Source organism: Mercenaria mercenaria, chromosome 5, assembly GCF_021730395.1.
Source record: "Mercenaria mercenaria strain notata chromosome 5, MADL_Memer_1, whole genome shotgun sequence".
Lineage (NCBI taxonomy): Eukaryota > Metazoa > Mollusca > Bivalvia > Venerida > Veneridae > Mercenaria > Mercenaria mercenaria.
Genome location: NC_069365.1, coordinates 97,305,597 through 97,325,819, shown reverse-complemented (window position 1 = coordinate 97,325,819; position 20,223 = coordinate 97,305,597). Strand labels below are relative to the sequence as shown.

Sequence of the window (20,223 nt, the reverse complement as noted above, 5' to 3'; positions counted from 1 at the left end):
CAGATCATGATCTGCAACGTTTGCTATTTAGTCAGTATGTTTTTGGTAAGCGCCCCTTTTAACAGTTAAATGGGAGATGGACAAGTTCATTATACAAATTTAGCAGGATAAGGATTGAGGTATTCTCAAGATTTTAAACGGAAAAGATTTTTGTGCTAATATCAACGGTGACCACAACCGTTGACCTCAAAGTCAATTGGGATCATTCCCTGTCCACTAGCAATGTGCATGTAAAGCCTGAAGGTCACAGATCAAATCGATCTCAAGATATTGAAAATAAACGGTTTATGTACTAGCGGTCAAAGTGACACTGACCCAAGGAATACAAAATTAGTATGGGCCATCCACATCCAATGGGTAATGTGCATGTCAGGGAATAGCATTGTAGGTCAAGGCATTCTCAACACATGGAGCAGACCTTTTGTACCGACAGTCGCCGTTTCCTTGACCTTTAAATCAATAGAGGTCGTCCACTGCCAATGGGCAATATTCCTGTCAAATCTGACGGTCTAACTAAAAAGCGTTTTCAGGTTATTACTGACTTTGCTTTAACAGTAATTGTAACCGTGTTATTTGATCTATGACTTCAAGACATATAGGGGTCATGAACTACTCATGTGACAGGTGCCTGACGAGTTTATATGTCGCAGGTCTAGATACTGTGGTCTAGAGTCATGTGACCTTGACCTTTGATTAACTAACCTTAAAATGAATACAGAATGAGGTTATTCCCTGTCCATAGACAGTGTGCCTGTCAGGTCTGAGGATTGTAGATTTTGGAATGTTGAAGATATCAAGCAGAAACGGATTTTGTATTAACAGCCATTGTAAAATTGACACTTGATTCATTGACCTCAAATCAATAGGGGTCATTCAATGCGCATGAGTAATGTTCTGATCACGTCTGAGGGTCACACGTCAAAGCATTCTGATTCTTCTGATATTGACAGGAAACGAACTTGCTTAAAGACATACAGTCACGAACAGACGACCTGTACCATCACGTGATACATCCCTTCAGGCATAATAATATAATATGTAAATTGTTGTAAAATATCACACCATTGCACATTTAAAATTAAAACGAAAGTTACCTCAGTGAACCATTAGAACATTGGTGCATGAAAATAAAAACGCAGTTGCATGAAAATAAATACCTCGGTGAAATATCACACCCTTGCTGCATGAAGGCTCCTAGAGAGTACCAGAGACTATTCGATATGGTAAAGTCATTTGTAATACTTGCTCCTTCATCAACATGCCATTCCGTAGGACTGAAACAAATCATAGTAAGGCTAGAACATCCAAGAAAAATATCTTGTATCTATTCAGATGACTTCACTCAACCCTGTAAACAATTTTCACGACATTGTGCGTTTGCTTAAACATATCTAATTTTTAAATTAAATTCTAATATGCTTGTCTCTGTTAAAATACGCTTACGCTAGAATGACGTCACGTTAACGTGAGGTGACGTCAAACTTTTTGTTGCGACCAAGAAAGAGTGCTACTATATTTTATCTACTGTTTTAGATTAAAGGCATATTAGAATTGAAATACATGTAATCTATAGCAAAAGAGTGCTTTAACACTATTTATACAATCGGCACAGTAATGCGTCGTACAAATAAATCCACTCGGGCTGCGCCCTCGTGAAATTATTACGCCCGACGTATAACAGCCCATCGTGCATAAATAGTGTTAAAGCACTCTTTTGCTATAAATTATTTCTTAAGCAAATGCACTGACAAGGTGACAGAAACGAATTAGAAATTACTCGGCAGCACCCAGGAACACGCTAAATGTTATTTAATTGATGTTCATATCACTGTAAGCTACAATTGATAGAAATGTTTCCAATCACTGATTCCTGAAAACTTCGTCAGACTGTTACAGTGTGATGTTACAGGTGTGATGAATCAGGTATGATGACTCAGATTTGACTGTTACAGGTGTGATTGTTCAGGTGTGATGTTACAGGCGGACTGTTATAGGTGTGATGTTTCAGGAGTGACTGTTACAGCGGACTGTTATAGGTGTGATGTTTCAGGAGTGACTGTTACAGGTAGACTGTTACAGGTGTGATGCTACAGGTGGAATGTAAAATGTGTTATGTTACAGGTGGACTATTACATGTGTGATGTTATGGTCGGACTGTTACAGGTGTGATGCTACAGGTGTGATGTTGCAGGTGGACTGTTACTGGTGTGGTGTTACAGGTGGACTGTTACATGTTTGATGATACAGGAGTGGTGTTACAGGTGTGATGATACAGATGTGACTGTTACAGATGTGATGTTACAGGTGTGACTGTTACATATGTGATGTTACAGGTGGACTGTTACAGGTGTAATGTTACATGTGGATTGTTATAGGTGTGATGTTACAGGTGTGATGATTCAGGTGTGATGACTCAGGTTTGACTGTTACAGGTGTGATGATTCAGGAGTGATGTTTCAGTTGTGACTGTTACAGGTTGGATGTTACAGGTGTGATGTTACAGGTGGACTGTTACAGGTGTGATGATACAGGTGTGATGATACCGGAGTAGTGTTACAGGTGTTATGATACAGGTGTTATGTTACTGGCGTGATGATACAGGTGTGATGTTACAGTTGTGATGATACAGGTGTAATGTTACAGTTGTGATGATACAGGTTTGATGTTACAGGTATGATGATACAGGTGTGATGTTACACTTGTGATGATACAGGTGTGATGTTATAGTTGTGATGATACAGGTGTTATGTTACTGGCGTGATGATACAGGTGTGATATTACAGTTGTGATGATACAGGTGTGATGTTACAGGTATGATGATACAGGTGTGATGTTACAGGTATGATGATACAGGTGTGATAGTACAAGTGTGATGATTCAAGTGTTACATTATATGTGTGACTGTTTCTAATTCCTCATATCAAAATCTCTCAATTTCTCAATTTATCTTCAAATAAAACATGTAAATTAGCATTGTCTTATCTTTTATGTAGCAATAATCTTGTACCAAAAAAAAGTTAACATTGCAATGACTACAGAATCCGTAAGTATCTGAACTACAAAAGTAATGTAGACGATGTCATATAATTGTGACTAATGAAAAACAACAAAAAGCACATTTCTATACCTTGATGTAATTGTATTACGATCTGACAATCTCATATGAATTTACTGCAAAGTTATGAAAAAATGACCAGTACAGAAAACATGGTGACGACGTCACTAAAAAGTAAACTGAAAACAATAGAAAGACGTTATATGGCTTCATAATTGTTGCATATAAATTGCAGAGTGACCGTGACGTTAACTTATGACTTTTCTTCATTTCATTTTTTCTGCTTATTAAATTATCACTATTTCAAGTCAAGTCAAGTCAATATTTATTTATTGTCGGTAGATAAAATAACATTATAAACATAAGCTATGTATAGCTTTTGACCGACATACATATTTCAGCGCGATGGACGCAGCGACATTACGTTTGACCTGCTTTCGTACATAATGTTTTATGAAAAGTAAAAGCAGAGAAGATCCTACCTGAATCGACTGACAAGGAACAGAACCACGCTGACACCAATATAGGCAAATAAAATACACATCCATATCTCATAGGAGAGAGGGTCCATGAACGAGAAAACACTTGCTTTCTTTTCCTTTGTTTTCTTGATCATTATACTGATGCCCAAACTCATAAAGGGTTTGGTAAAATCCACAACCCTTTCTCGTTGTGACGTTATTGTCATCGGTGCTATAGCCAAATCAACTTCCTATAACAAGAAAACACACTTTCTAGTATATCTAGGTTAAAAAGTATTTAAAAATAGATCAGAGTCAAAAAGTGAAGATCTGTTATAACATCATTTATTTTACATGGAGATGTAAATAAATAAAATGTATTGATTTTGACACGATTACGAGTATCAAGTCTGCAAAAATAATTCCCAAAATTTATTGTTACAAATTGAATGAATAATCAATGCTTTAAATGTATGTAACTTTTATCATTATCAGATATTTTCTAGTTATTTCATTTAAATGAAAAGGTTAATATATTTTTCAACGTCATAAAAGAGAAACATCATTTGAACTTTATCTTGTTCATTTACATATAGGTAACCACTTCTCTTCATACTTTTAATTAACCCTTTTGCAACGTCAAACACAAAGTACATGTTTACATACAAACACACAATGTGGTTGATACTGTTAGACATATACGCTGCTTCATAATTAAAACGAATGTGTTAGCGACTTTTTAAATGTGTGTCAAATTGTAAGAACAAAATGTTTAGTGCAAAAATATGATGAAATAAAGAATAAAAATAATTATGTTTTCGTAAAAGTTTTAAGATTCTAAAGATAAACCCCGCGCGCCCTGGAGATTTTTTTTTCGTGAATATGGTTTTGATTTGATACAATATCAGAATTCGTAGAGAAACTGTTACTGAGCAGGATATTGACATGCATATTGCAAGTTAATCTGTAAATCATGCAGATAAAGGAAAAAAGGTAACATAGTGATCTTGCTCCCGACAAATTATTTCACATCCCGTAAGTTTTGCCAGAATATTTATAACAGTTCAATGTGACTGTTAGAGCGTAGATGATATTTTTGAATTTTGACTTCTGTTGCTTCTTTTAAACATGTTTTGTCTGTGAATATGACAGCTTAACAAAATTCATTTTCGTTGTAATTCACCAGATGGCATGACTTACAGAAAATACTATCAAGACAAACTGCGATTTAAGTTTAAGAAGAAAGAATAGAAACATTGTATGTAAGAAACATAGCTAATGTATGCGCATCACCAGAATCATCTGTCACGTGATATGATGAATTATTTTGTTATACAAACGAAATTGAAGCAAAGTCATGCAAAATATATCTTCAGTGAGATATAGGCCAGACACACGAATAATTAAACCCTGTGTCATATAAGACATATCATAATTCATATATACATACTGTCCAGTCCTTACATTCACGAGATAATACGTACTGCCTAAATACTCTAAATGCCTAAACATTCTAAATGCTATAATGAAGGCTTAAGGCGCAACATCAATTACACTGATCAGTTGCAAAATACCCTAATATATAAATGATTTATAGACTATACATGTGTAAAAAATCTTAATTGTGACATAAATACTAGATGGACAGATGGACGTCCCTAAGATTTGGTATTAGGTGATCATTCCATTGTTTGAAAACAAAAGAATGACCACCTAAACAATAGTGTTAAGTTACGGAATGAATACAATGGATTTCTATTGTTCTAGGCCACACCTCCTTCTTAAGGTATCAATCGTTGGCTCGTACGGACGTACGGACGATCACTATACAATGTTTTATTATGTCATATGGCTTTTTGTGTGCAAGGCTTCATTTTTGCCATAAAGAATAATATGTATCATGCTTACGGTCAATCTCCTAAATCCATGCCAAAAGTTTCATCTAAGTAAAAACATGCACAAACTATGAAACGGTATTAGTTGTTATTATGACTTTGTTATGCATCAAACAAAGACATAGCTGATTAAGAAAGTGCATTCGAGCAGACATGTACATGGACGAATATTTACACACACACACACATCCCCAAGAAACCAGATTTAAATTTAACATTTTATTAACACGTATTATACAGGTTAGTTTATCTTTTTTCTGCTTATAATTTTACTGCAGACTACAAGCGTTTTCACTTCATGCGAAAGGTGGCTAATACAGCGAAAGGAAAGCGCTTACTTAAGGTGCCTACAAAATACCTTATTATATATTGTTAGGATTATTTTCAAGTTTGGATGTCACTGACTTACATAATTTCACCGTCCGTAGTTGTTCTTATAACTGAGGTATGCTTCAAACAAAGATATACCGCAGTAAGAAAGTGGAGCAAATAATTATATAGATGGACGAGTATCAACACAAACAGCACAATATACAGGGCTCATATTTCACACATATTTTAAATATTATTTAGCTTATAATTAAAGGGCACTATAAAACTAGATGACTACAGGAGTAAATAATTCGTCGTTTTACTTCATTATATAAAAGTATCCATGAAATATTGCCGGAGGAATAAAAAGTACTATAGTACCTACTTATAGTTCGAGTTTTCAGTTAGGTTAGGGTGCCTACATATTATTTTATTGTTTACTGTTACGAACATTTCAAATTTGGATATCACTGACATAGATGACTATGACATCACTGACCGGAGTGACTCTCACAACTGTGAATAGCTACTTAATGTATACAGCCGTGAAACGTGAAAAATCAAATAATTTTCATTTTAATATCTTAATGATGTAGTTATGCATGATAAATAAGAATACAGAAAATATAATAGACTGTAGAATGAATCAGTCTGGACACGTTTCAGGGACAGTGGCAACAAATCAATCTGGACACATTTCAGGGACTGTGGCAATGAATTAATCTGAACATCTTGCAGGAACTGTAACAATAAATCAATCTGAACACCTTTCAGGGACAGTGGCAATGAATCAGTCTGAACACTTTTCAAGGACAGTGGCAATAATTCAATATGAACACCTTTCAGGGACAGTGGCAATGAATCAGTCGGAACGACTTTCAGGGACAGTGGCAAGGAATCAATATGAACACCTTTCAGAGGCAGTGGCAATGAATCAATCTGAGCACCTTTCAGGGACTGTGGCAATGAATTAATCTGAACATCTTGCAGGGACTGTGGCAATAAATCAATCTGAACACCTTTCAGGGACAGTGGCAATGAATTAATCTGAACATCTTGCAGGGACTGTGGCAATAAATCAATCTGAACACCTTTCAGGGACAATGGCAACAAATCAATCTGAACACCTTTCAGGGACTGTGGCAATGAATTAATCTGAACATCTTGCAGGGACTGTGGCAATAAATCAATCTGAACACCTATCAGGGACAGTGGCAATGAATCAGTCTGAACACTTTTCAAGGACAGTGACAATAATTCAATCTGAACACCTTTCAGGGACAGTGGCAATGAATCAGTCGGAACACCTTTCAGGGACAGTGGCAAGGAATCAATATGAACACCTTTCAGAGGCAGTGGCAATGAATCAATCTGAGCACCTTTCAGGGACAGTGGCAATGAATCAATCTGAGCACCTTTCAGGGATAGTGGCAATGAATCAATCTGAACACCTTTCAGGGACAGTGGCATTAAATCAACCTGAGCACTTTTTAGGGACAATGGCAATGAATAAGTCTGAACACCTTTCAGGGACTGTGGCAATAAATTAATCTGAACATCTTTTAGGGACAGTGGCAATGAATCAGTCTGAACACATTTCAGAGACTTAGAATGAATCAATCTGAATGAATCAATCTGAACACTTTCAGGGACATTGGCAATGAATCAGTTTGAACACCTTCCACAGACTATGGCAATAAATCAATCTGAACACCTTTAAGAGACTGTAGAATGAATCAGTCTGGACACCTTTCAGGGACAGTGGCAATGAATCAGTCTGGACACCTTTCAGGGACAGTGGCAATGAATCAGTCTGGACACCTTTCAGGGACAGTGGCAATGAATCAGTCTGGACACCTTTCAGGGACAGTGGCAACAAATCAATCTGAACACCTTTCAGGGACTGTGGCAATAAATCAATCTGAACACCTTTCAGGGTCAGTGGCAATGAATTAATCTGATTGCAGGGACTGTGGCAATAAATCAATCTGAACACCTTTCAGGGACAGTGGCAATGAATCAGTCTGAACACTTTTTAAGGACAGTGGCAATAAATCAATCTGAACACTTTTCAGGGACAGTGACAATGAATCAGTCTGGACACCTTTCAGGGACAGTGGCAATGAATCAGTCTGGACACCTTTCAGGGACAGTGGCAATGAATCGGTCTGGACACCTTTCAGGGACAATGGCAATGAATCAGTCTGGACACCTTTCAGGGACAGTGGCAACAAATCAATCTGAACACATTTCAGGGACTGTGGCAATAAATCAATCTGAACACCTTTCAGGGTCAGTGGCAATGAATTAATCTGATTGCAGGGACTGTGGCAATAAATCAATCTGAACACCTTTCAGGGACAGTGGCTATGAATCAGTCTGAACACTTTTTAAGGACAGTGGCAATAAATCAATCTGAACACCTTTCAGGGACAGTGGCAATGAATCAGTCTGAACACCTTTCAGGGACAGTGGCATTGAATCAGTCTGAACACCTTTCAGGGACTGTGGCAATGAATCAATCTGAACACCTTCCAGAGACTAAGGTAATGAATCAATCTGAACACCTTTCAGGGACAGTGGCAATGAATCAGTCTGAACACCTTTCAGGGACAGTGGCATTGAATCAGTCTGAACACCTTTCAGGGACTGTGGCAATGAATCAATCAGAACACCTTCCAGAGACTAAGGTAATGAATCAATCTGAACACATTTAAGAGACTGAATCAGTCTGACATTCTTTAAGAGACTGTAAAATTAATCAATTTGAACATCTTTGAGAGTCTGTAGAATGAATCAATCTCAACATCTTTCAGGGACTGTGGCAATAAATCAATCTGAACCCCTTTCAGGAACTGCAGAATGAATCAGTTTGAACACCTCTTTTTCAGAGACTGTATAGATAATGCAGTCAACCAAACAATGTACTGTGATTTGGACTGGAATTAAATATTTTGATCATTTTTGTCATGCTCATTATTATTTCATGCTACAGTATAAAATTTTGTTACAAGAATAGTGGTGACAATCCGGGTTCTGTTTTTCTCCGCCACAACTTGCTTTCGCCTAGTCGGTTCTTGTGATGTCAGTCCTGTTTCTCTCGTCCAATAACCCACCTGAAAAATGACGACAGGTCAAACAAGTCAAACAGATGAATTACATTGAAATAAGGCGTATAAATCGTACTCAACTCGTACTGATACGAATTATTTTAAATTGAATGATACTCTTACTAACATAAATTAACTTCAATTGAATGATACTGGTACGGATAGGCATTAAGTTGATTTGAATCAATTAAACGATAAATGTACTCGTATGAATTAACTTGAATTGAATGATACTCATACTGATAAGCATTAACTTGAATTTCATGAAACACGTATTGACATCGATTTGAACTGAATGATACACGCTATAATAAGCATTAACTTGAATTGAATGATACTCGCTCGCTCTGGTATGAATTCACTCGAGTTCAACAGAGACAAATTGCCGAAGAAAATACAGGAAATTGCAGGTACATTATATTGATATAGTTTTGCCAGTTAAGTGTTTTGCTAGTTTGCACCCAAGCAGCACACACATTTATTGTTACAGACAAAATTTGCAATATTAACTGTAAATGTTCTATAACAGTTTAATGCCAAATAAAATATATGTTATGTTATGGCATGTTATGTAATTCTGTATACATTATAACTTCTGCGTATAACAATATCACATGTCTCTAACTTAACCATTTCAACTTGAGAAAGCAAATATTTTGCAAATTGTTACCTCAGCAAGACCCATATTCATTGTTATATCGAGCAGGTGCAGTTTAAACTTCTTGCGAAATCCATTGGCATCAAAACTAACTTTTCCTGTAAGCCCGTTAAATTCAACCTGCAAGGTACGAGGTAGTGATGCAAAGTATTGTTTAATATTCCGCACAGTAACGAATTGCATATTATGCACTTCTTGTGCCCAAAACAATAAAATACCACGTGAAAAAATTAAATAAGAAAGAATATGGCGATACTGGTTCAGTTTGCAGTTATATATCAGTCAACCTCACACTTCCAGCCAACTTTACCACCAACTTTATAAGAAGGAAGCTGTTGATGTCAAGGTATCTATAACTTGAAGATGTTATACATATCATAATATTATGATATTGGAAGTTGTGCACGTACCTCGTTGCCTTTAAGTTTTTCCATCATATTTGTTCCGTTATTTGGGCTAACGTAACTATTGTCCGTACATTTCACATTTTTCATGTTAAATGACCTCACACCATTGTAGCCAGAAAATCTATTTTTATAGATCTGTTTAAGGGCTCTCTGAAACAGGTCCACGGCATCGATAACAAGGGCCGGCTCCAACTGAAACACCAACAAAAAGGTTGAAGTATTAGTCCAAAATATCAAATTTACAAATACATAAAATATTTCGCCTAAATTATAAGCCTTAAGTTAAAATGCAGTTTGAATTTCTTTCCTGTTGAATTATTTGGTAATAAGTTTCCAAATGACGGTATATAAGGAAGTTGAATAAGTACCATTTCATCTTCGAAGAGACGGTACTAATAGAAATATATAGAAAAAGCGTATATTCGCTTGAAGTCAGCTGTGCGAATATAAAATGAAAAAATCTAGTATGTGGACAACAATGGTAATATTGTACAGCAGTTTTGAGGAATCTGGTGTCCAATTAACGCCTGAACACTCTTGGAAAACAAATTTTATATATATCTACATCAAAAGAATCAAAGGCCTGAATGGCCTGAGTCGGCTAATGATTGATGTACTGACAGTATAGTCTACCAGTTTCAGTTTGTTTTTAGTTTTTTTTCTTAAAATTTCATAACACAGCTCGATATTTACCCAAAATATTATATCCGGATACGATTACACTTTTCTCCAGTTTGAACAATATATTTTACAAATTGTGATGATACGAAGACATTTAGCAGCAATTGGCAGTATCTGACATTGAAGTTTACGGTTAAATTACCTCTTATTTAAATCTTTTCATAAAAAAGTTGTTTCATTTCGCCAAACATAGACGATCTACTTTCGATTTCAAAAACTACAAGAAAATACAATTTAATGTTTCGCCGATTTGTTTATTTCTCGAAAAATAAGAATTAAAATTATTTTTAATATCTGTAGTAACTAAACAAACCAGTAAGAGCTTCTTCTTCCGATAATTTATCCGTTTACTGACTGCAAAATTCATGTGTGTGTGTAGAAACCCACGCAAAGTTTATAGAAATCATACGATGCGTGTATACGTTCAATGTGGAAGAATTAAGGCTGATCGGGATCGGCTATGTTACCTAACGCATCCAGATGATTCAGATTTTGTTTTTAAAAAAGCACTGTGTGCATTTCTGTAATTTTATATACGTTTAGAAATGATTAGACATGCGTATTTGCATTATTTCTATACGTAATTTACGCTAATACGCATCTTATCTGGAGCCCTGTGGAACTATTTTTTGTCTTTCGCTGGATGTTACGCAAGCTTTGTAAGCCTGCGCAATTCATAAAATGCACATTTATGCTTAATGAGTTACATTCGAGTATTGCACAATTACAAGTCATTAATATGACAGATTACATCGTATATTGGTCATAGCAAAGGGAATTCATGCAACTTAATTTCATTCTTGCAGTGAACTGTTTGAAGTTTGAGAAATCTAATGGAACTACATCGCTTCACTGTGTTATTTGGTCCATTTAGACTTAGAGAATCGCTGGATAGCAAGGACTCGTCAAAACGATCACATCGTTTAGCCGACTCAAAAATGTAAATTTCAAAATGTATCAAAATGTATTAATAAATTTAAATGTCTTGCAGATCTATAAACAAGATGATTGTTGTTATAGACTGTCAAACATCTTCAATCTCGCGGCTTGATACACTAAAAACAATTTCTCAGACACTTTCACAAACAGTTCGAGCATCGATGATATAACACTGTTTCTTTTGGCATTTTTAAAATTGCATACCCTTGTACAACAATAATAATAGAACTTACAGGAATTTGATCGGAACTTCTTTCATCAGGCCACTCCCACTTCGTCCATTCTTTGTGCGGGTTCTTATTTGACGTTCTGTTGTAATTTAGCAATTGAAATCCAGTTATGTTGATGCCACCGTTACCGAACGGAGTTAGATCCATCTCCTCTATTCTCTGAAACAATAAAATTAATATTAAACATTAATCGAGCATCGCAATAATTTGTACTTACTTATATCCAGTATATGAACTATTTATACTTGTGTTTTATTATTTCCAGTAGTATAATGATGAGACTTAACAGAAATGACTTTTAAATGTGTTAACTGGACCCACTTCGTTTTTATGACCTCAGCGAAATTTTGTTTGACCAGTAAACAATTGAATGAATCTGCGCCCACTATAAGAATTTCAAAATAGAAATTCTCGTTATTTACAATCATCTATAAGACGAAATATAAAAATACTGAATATCGATAACGAACAAATAATCTGTATTTTAAGATCTTAGCAGATAACATACTGACATACTGAATTAATTTCTTACCAGTTCTCCGAGTAAAAAGTGGAATTTATGGTTCATGACCTTTGTGTCGTTTTTCTACAAAAAAAAGAAGAAATGGCAGAATTCAGTACCACTGGTTCTTATGCAAATTTAAGAATGTCAAACCTTGCTGTGTAATGGACTTTAACACTATAATGATCTACATTGTCATACTTTTCTTCTGTTCTGTTATGTCAAAAATAGATGATATTATATGAATGCCTTTCCATACTGAATTTTCAACACTAATTGAATAAAATGAAATGCGAGGCTTTACCAAAATGTTTATCAAAGACAAAGTAAATTCGACCAGCGATGTTTGTTGTACCTACAGACATAATGATGAAAGTCTCAACACTTTCTGCTAAGAATACTCCGATGTTTGTTTTACCTACAGACATAATGATGAAAGTCTCAACACTTTCTGCTAAGAATACTCCGATGTTTGTTGTACCTACAGACATAATGATGAAAGTCTCAACACTTTCTGCTAAGAATACTCCGATGTTTGTTTTACCTACCAGCATCACAATGACTGTCTCCGCACTTTCTGTCGGAATATCTAAGAATACTCTGATATTTGTTTTTTCGTCTTTGCGATGTAGATCTTTCAACATAGAGTAGCATCCATATGTATCTGAAACCCGTTTTACGTCAATGTCGATCGTGTGCTCCCTTGTATTCACCGCTTGGAATAACTGTTGGAGTCTTATCAAACCTGTAATATGTTATAACTTTATTTGTGTAGTCTTACCAAACCTGTAATGTGTAATGACTTTATAAGTGTACTCTTATAAAACCTGTAATATGTAATAACCTTATCAAATTTGATTAAAAAACTGATAGATTTCTTTTTAAACATTTCTTAAATGTGCGTTTGTGTCTATTGTAGGTATAATTTCACTATCATCATAACTTCAGATTTAACTAGCTTCTAACTTTGATATTTACACATGTTTTTCGGATTTATCACGATAATACTATTAATTGTCTAATTGCTGTGTTTCTTGACTATCCACACTGTAATAGAGTTATTATAACAGTAGCTCGATCTGGCATGCTGTATAAGGCTTAAGTGGATTTTGCCAGATCGCATCTCACGAGGTGCTGAAGCGCCAAATAGGATCCGACCTTACAAAATCCACGAGAGCCGAATAAAAACAACATCAGCGCACATATTAGTACGTGCGCACGTACTAGCATGGATGCTATGGAGAATAAAGAAGTTACGGCGCTAATTGCCATCGATCTCAGTGCCGCTTTTGATACTGTAGATCATGACATTCTTGTTGATGTGTTAAACAAGCAGTATGGCGTTCGTGGAACAGCACTGAGCTGGGTTGATTCCTATCTGCGCCCCAGAAGTTGTCGTGTAAGTGTCAATTCAGCCATGTCATTTCCACGCCAATTAAATTGTAGCGTTCCACAAGGGAGCTGCTTAGGACCGTGGCTATATTTGACATATGCGGGGACACTGTTTGATGTTATTCCGCCGTCGATTTCAGTTTACGGCTTTGCGGATGACCACACTGCTAATAAACGCTTTAAACCATCATCTCCAACAGTAGAATCCCAGGCAATACGAGAACTTGAACAATGTGCTAAAACAATCAACAACTGGATGAATGAAAATAAGCTTAAAATGAACACTTCCAAAACCGAGTTCATCATGTTTGGTAGTAGGCAACAGCTCTCTAAGTTTTCAACTGACAAAGTATGCATTGTAGGTGATGAAGTGAAATCAGTGAGCTTTATTCGATATCTAGGTGCATTCCTGGATGAAAACTTGAATCTAAAAGAGCATGTAAAACGAAAGTGTAGAACAGCAATGCTCAACTACTTCAGAATAAAATGTATCCGGAAATATCTTACCAAAGAGGCTACCGAAACCCTTGTCCTGTCATTGGTGATATCCCATTTAGATTATTGTAATGCCATTCTGTATGGTATTGCTCAAAGCGAAGTAAACAAAATGCAACGAATTCAGAACATGTGTGCAAAACTTGTCCTAAATCGAAGAAAATATGACAGTTCCAAGCAAGCGCTGTATGACCTTCACTGGCTACCAATCAAAGCCAGAATCACATTCAAAATGCTCACCTACATGTATAATTGTTCAGTTGGAAACTCTCCAGAATATCTTTCTGAACTTCTCATAAAACAAACACAGACAAGAAACTTGCGTTCTTCAAACTCCGTTACTGGGTGTTTCGTTGTTCCTTTCAACAAGCGCAAAACGTTCAGCGACAGAAGTTTTGGTACTGTTGGACCTAAACTCTGGAATGAATTGCCTCTCGAAATAAGGAACTCGGACTCAATAGATGTTTTCAAAAAGAAGTTGAAAACTCATTATTTTGGAGATTACTTTGCACTCTTTTAGAGACTGTGACTGTAATTTTTAAGAAACTGAAGTAACGTGAACTTGATGATTTTATTGTGTAAATACATTCGAAAATGAACTATATTATGACAAATACAAAATACAGTTGTTTGTAATAACTTCTGGACATGTCGCAATAACCCACTTATTCTTATTTAATAACAAACAGCTGTCTTACTGTATCTTAATATTCTAATATTTTATTAATCTTATCTGATGTCTGATCTTTTTTTTTGTAATGCTTACTAAATAGTTTATTCACAATGGTATTTATGCTCATTTATATTATATGTCATTAAATATCTTAATTTTTGTCGTATTTTTATGTATTTGTAAAACGCCATTGAATATGTTTTGCGTAAAAATAGGCGTTTAATCAAATGAAACAGTTTCAGTTTCAGTTTCAGCATAAAAAACATCTACGCAAGTATAAAGTAATGCGTGCGCATGTAATAAGTTATACGTGCGCAGACATTAATGATACCAATACGTGTGCAAATGTTTTTTAACTTAAATGTGCGTTGGTGTTTTTATACCAATACGTACGCAGATTTTTTAAAATAATACGTGCGCTCGTACAAGCTATTACGTGTGTACGTAATAAGTTATACGTGCGCAGATAATTATGTGGGCTAATGTTTTTAATACCAATACGTGCGCGGATGCTTTTTTAAACTAATGCGTGCGTACACAATAAGTTATACGTGTGCATATGTTTACCTACTAATATGTGCGCTGATGTTATTAGCTATTACGTGCGCACGTAATAAGTTATACGTGCGCAGCTGTTTTTAACACAAATACGTGCGCAGATGGTTTTTTTTAGAATAATATGTGTGCTAATGATTTTATACCAATATGAGCACATATGTTTTTTAAACTAATACGTGCACACGTATTAGCTGGTACGTGCGCACGCAATAACTATACGTGTGTAGGTGTTTTTAACTCTAACGTGCGCACGTATTATTATTACATACTCATTTCTATTCCCCGTTAAGTTACACTGGTACCGGAAACGTCAATATTTTTCCATATACTGACGCCTGAATTTCATATCGGGTGCGTGACGTAATTCAGTGCGTGTTGTTGCACTATTTTTTTTTTCTATTTAGTTCAGTATTGTCAATCCTATTCAGGCTATTGAAAAAAATATGATATTTACATTATATTTATACGTGTAGATGCGTATGTAATAAAAAGGTTATTATCTTTGCATCGGGAAATATGCACTCGTTCTTCAGCGGAAGAATATTGCGCTCCTGAAGTCGCGCAATATTTCCGCTGAAGAACTCGTGCATATTTCCCGATACAAAGCTAATAACCTATAATTATGCACCCGTAATAATTTGAACGAGCGCAAATATTTTTTTTCTACTAATATGTACGCTGAGGATATTTTTTATACCAGCAAGTGCGCAGATCTTTTTTTAACTAATACGTGCACGTACCAGCTATTACGTGCGCACGTATTAATTTATACGTGCGTGCAAAGATGATTATATTACTACTATGTGCGTTGATGTTTTTGTACTAATACGTGTGCACATATTTGCTATTACGTGTGCACGTATTAGTATAAAAACACCTCTGTGCCACCGTAAGCTTCTGTTATAATGACCCTTTTATTATAAATTTTCAATGTTTATCGATAATAAAATAGAGTTGAGTGAAGCTTTTATGTGCGCTATTTATACAACCGTGTTAGGTCATGAAGTAGTCCGGCAACATACAATACAAAAGGTGCAATAAGGACTTTTTTCTGCCTAAATAAATTACTGCAGTACTTTTGACAGAATTTACATAGGTAGATAATAAAACTTTTTAGTGTATGTAAACCATGTGATTGATCTGCTTTTATATAACGTGATGATATAATTTACAGGTAAAATGAGTGGGAGACTTTGGATGATTTCTGATATATGTTTAAATATCAAGCCACTTTTATTTTCCTAAGAAAAAACAGGATAAAGCAGCCATATCTTTCCTGCCTTATATCAAAAATTGTTTATTTGTTAATAATAAACGTTTATGTGCTTTTTGACTTTTAAACTCGAGTAAACGTTGAATAAAATATCCAAGGATAGCATAGCCTTTTTAAATTTCGCAAATATTGCAAAAATATTGAGGGGTTTCTGCAAAACACTGTAAGATTGTTTTTATTGACATGCATTGAGATAATTATAAAAGTTACTCGTCTCTATTTCATGAATTTTAAAATAATAACATCTTTATCTTCAACACGGAGAACTGTCTATGTATCACACAAAACTCCGGCAGTACCGTAGATATAGAGTGTATAAACATACCTTCATCAGTATCATAGATATAAAGTATTCTCTCCCAGCCATATTTGATAATAACATCTAAAAGACCATTCACATAGACCGGTCTCATGAAGAGCTGAAATTCTCCGTGGTTTGAAGAATTCTGGATTCTGCTGAGAGCTATGAAAGGCACCTTGAAAGTGTTGCTATAAGACTGAATAGTAGATAAGGCAGAGGCGTCGGATACACCAATAATTCCATAAACACCTTTCTTGAGAAGTGAACATACTGAAAAACATAAACAACTCTATTTGAAATATCACACACATCACTGACTGATTTATAGCTTTACTGTTAATTCCATAGTTTATGCAACACCTATTCAAGGTGTAGTTAAAATTAAAATACAACAGCGAAATTTTGTTAAAAAAAAATATTAGTGTCAATCTAAACGTTAGTTTTTGGTAAAAAAAAAACAACAACTGAATATTTGTTTTGTTATTTATCAAGCGCCGGAAATTGAAAACGTGGTACCACCCTAAAGTGGCAGTTTCATGTAAGCCAGTTCTATCTGTATATCACTGTGGGCCTACACTTAACATTGTGTAACATTTTCAAGGCGATTCATTGCTTTGTTTAATTGTTTTGGATTTAACGCCATTTTTTCAACAGTATTTCAGTTATGTAACAGCTGGCAATTAACCTAACCATTGGTCCTGGATTCTGCACCTGTACAAACCTGTTCCCTGCAAGTAACTGCCAACTTCCCCCACATGAATCAGATGTGGAGGACTAATGATTGTAGACACAATGTCTTTTATTAAATCGTAACGGAGAACATACGCTTTAATTGAGGATCGAACTCAGGACCCAGGGATCCGTATATCTGCGCTCTCCCTATTGAGATAAGTGGTCGGGATTTGAGATTCTTCGCTTCTAAGGATATGTATACAAATCTTATTAGGAAGATTTTCGACAATGTTGACATGTCAGAAAAAGCTCTCTTAGAAGATACATTTTCCCTACGATTCTGTATGTCTTTTTTTGTAGTTTATTAAGGTAGTTCTGCACGTTTGGATCGAAATTTTTTCTACAATGTAGAATTTCATTAAACTCTGATTTTTCAGAACTTCAGAATATACCTAGCAAATTGAGCAAATAAAAGATAGGGTCGTATGCTTGATTATTTGCTAGACTGATTTGAAAAATTTGGACCTCACGCAATATTTCATAATGGGAGTCTATGGGAAAGTCATTACTTTCATAACATTTTCGCGAATAGAAATATTTCTACAATGTAGATTTTGATGAAACTTCTCACAGTTGTAAATAAACACATGGCCTATAACTTGATGAAATAAAATGTATCGGTCCGTGTGCTTATTTTTGAGATATCTGACCATGATTAAAGTGAACCGGATATTTCACGCTTGTTTTAAGACATTATTTTGATTATTTTAACGTGTCATATGTTTTAATGTCATATTTTGACTTTAGAAATATAGCAATAGTGTCATTGTAATAGATTTACTCACAGGTTTCAATTAGTTCATAAAATGATTTTAATTTCCGTACGCCGAATCCAGGCTTTATTCTACGTTTTCCGGATAAATGACGTTATGCCATCACTTCCTGTTTATCAAACGTGCAGAACTACCTTAATAAATGTTATTTATGATTTTTTTGAGACAACTTTCGACTTGCACTTAGTATGGTGTCATTCCTTAAAAACAACACCAAGCGGAGCTGCTTTAAATAAATTGGACCGCGTTCTCTTTTTAAGTCTTCTTTGCTTAAATTCTTATGTCTTACATTCATTTATTAACCTCTTGTTGTAACGAAGTAATTCAAGCACCTCAGAACAAATTTTGTTCAAACACTTTAACTGTATTTCAAGACTGAAATTTAGTTCGTGTGAAAATAGGACTTGAGATAATGAACGAGCAAATGCTGTCTTTCTATTTTGTCACAAAATCTGAGATTGATTTACTTACTAGAAAAGATTACAGTGACTCTACACTACAAGAAAGTAACTGAAATTTTCAGGAAAATTTTCCAGCTAAATATAGCAAGAATTTGACAGTTTTCATTTGTTTTACCGAGCAAATATCCCCGTGCTGTTTCTTGTTGCCATGGAAAATACTGTATGCCTTTATCAAGTTGTCACAATACAGATACATACATCACATTCTGACAAACATATAATGGTCTATAGATTTTAGTTCAAGATACCTATTGACATGTAATTATAGTCCCTTAAAGCTGAATATGTGTCTTGGTAGACATTCTTCTGTTTCTCCTGTCTGAGTGTCTGGGCACTCGGTACCGTCCCGAGCTTTCTTAACACTTGAACTCTTCCTTGATGTTCTGAGCACTCGGTATCTTTTTAGATGTTCTCAGCTCTCAGTATCTTTTTGAGCTTTCTAAGCACTCGGACTCTTCCTTCATGTTCTGAGCACTCGGTATCTTCTCAAATGTTCTGAACACTCGGTATCTTCTCAGGTGTTCTGAGTACTCGGTATCTTCTCATGTGTTCTGAGCACTCGGTATCTGTCTGGGTGTTAAAAGCACTCGGTATCTTCGTATGTGTTCTAAGAAGGTATCTGATTTGGTGCTCCTAGTACTCGGTATCATCTCAAGTGTTCTGAGCACTAGGTATCTTTCTGAGCGTTCAAAGCACTCGGTATCTTCTCAAGTGTTCTGAGCACTTGGTATCTGTCTAGGTGTTCGAAACACTCGGTATCTTTTCAGGTGTCCTGAGCAATCGGGATCTTCTTCAGCTTTCTTAGCACTCGACCTCTTCTTTGATCTTCTGTGCACCCGGTGTCTTCTCAGGTGTTATGAGTACTCGGTATCTGTATGGGTGATCAAAGCACTCGGTATCGTCTCAGGGTGACGGAGCTCTCGGTAGCTGTCTTGGTGTTCAAAGTACTCGGTATCTTCTCAGATGTTCTGAGCACTCGGTATCTGTCAAGGCACTCGTTATCTTCTGAGTGTTCTGAGCACTAGGTATCTGTCTGGGTGTTCAAAGTAGCCGGTATCTTCTCAGGTGTTCTGAGCACTAGGTATCTTTCTGAGCGTTCACAGCGCTCGGTATCTTCTCAGGTGTTCTGGGCACTAGGTATCCGTCTGGGTGTTCAAAATACCCTGTATCCTCTCAGGTGTTCTGAGCACTAGGTATCTTTCTAAGCGTCCAAAGCACTCGATATCTTCTCAGGTGTTCTGAGCACTAGGTATCTTTCTGAGCTTTCAAAGCACTCGGTTGCTTCTCCGGTGTTCTGAGCACTATGTATCTGTCT

The 20,223-nt window shown here is 35.8% G+C and overlaps 1 protein-coding gene across 1 annotated transcript in view; it reads right to left on the bottom strand.

Annotated features, from left to right (window-relative positions):
• The window catches only part of LOC123558014 (glutamate receptor-like), a 55,818-nt gene that overhangs the window by 13,204 nt on the left and 22,391 nt on the right, over positions 1 to 20,223 (bottom strand). The window contains exons 3-14 of the mRNA XM_053544798.1: positions 16,967 to 17,212; positions 12,799 to 12,995; positions 12,281 to 12,334; positions 11,752 to 11,907; positions 9,902 to 10,090; positions 9,504 to 9,611; positions 8,717 to 8,839; positions 8,266 to 8,408; positions 7,689 to 8,048; positions 6,453 to 7,344; positions 3,538 to 3,767; positions 1,158 to 1,274 (exon numbers count right to left, since the gene is read on the bottom strand). Coding sequence (XP_053400773.1) covers positions 1,158 to 1,274; positions 3,538 to 3,767; positions 6,453 to 7,344; positions 7,689 to 8,048; positions 8,266 to 8,408; positions 8,717 to 8,839; positions 9,504 to 9,611; positions 9,902 to 10,090; positions 11,752 to 11,907; positions 12,281 to 12,334; positions 12,799 to 12,995; positions 16,967 to 17,212 — 2,815 coding nt within the window. The remainder of the gene's footprint in view (positions 1 to 1,157; positions 1,275 to 3,537; positions 3,768 to 6,452; positions 7,345 to 7,688; positions 8,049 to 8,265; positions 8,409 to 8,716; positions 8,840 to 9,503; positions 9,612 to 9,901; positions 10,091 to 11,751; positions 11,908 to 12,280; positions 12,335 to 12,798; positions 12,996 to 16,966; positions 17,213 to 20,223) is intronic.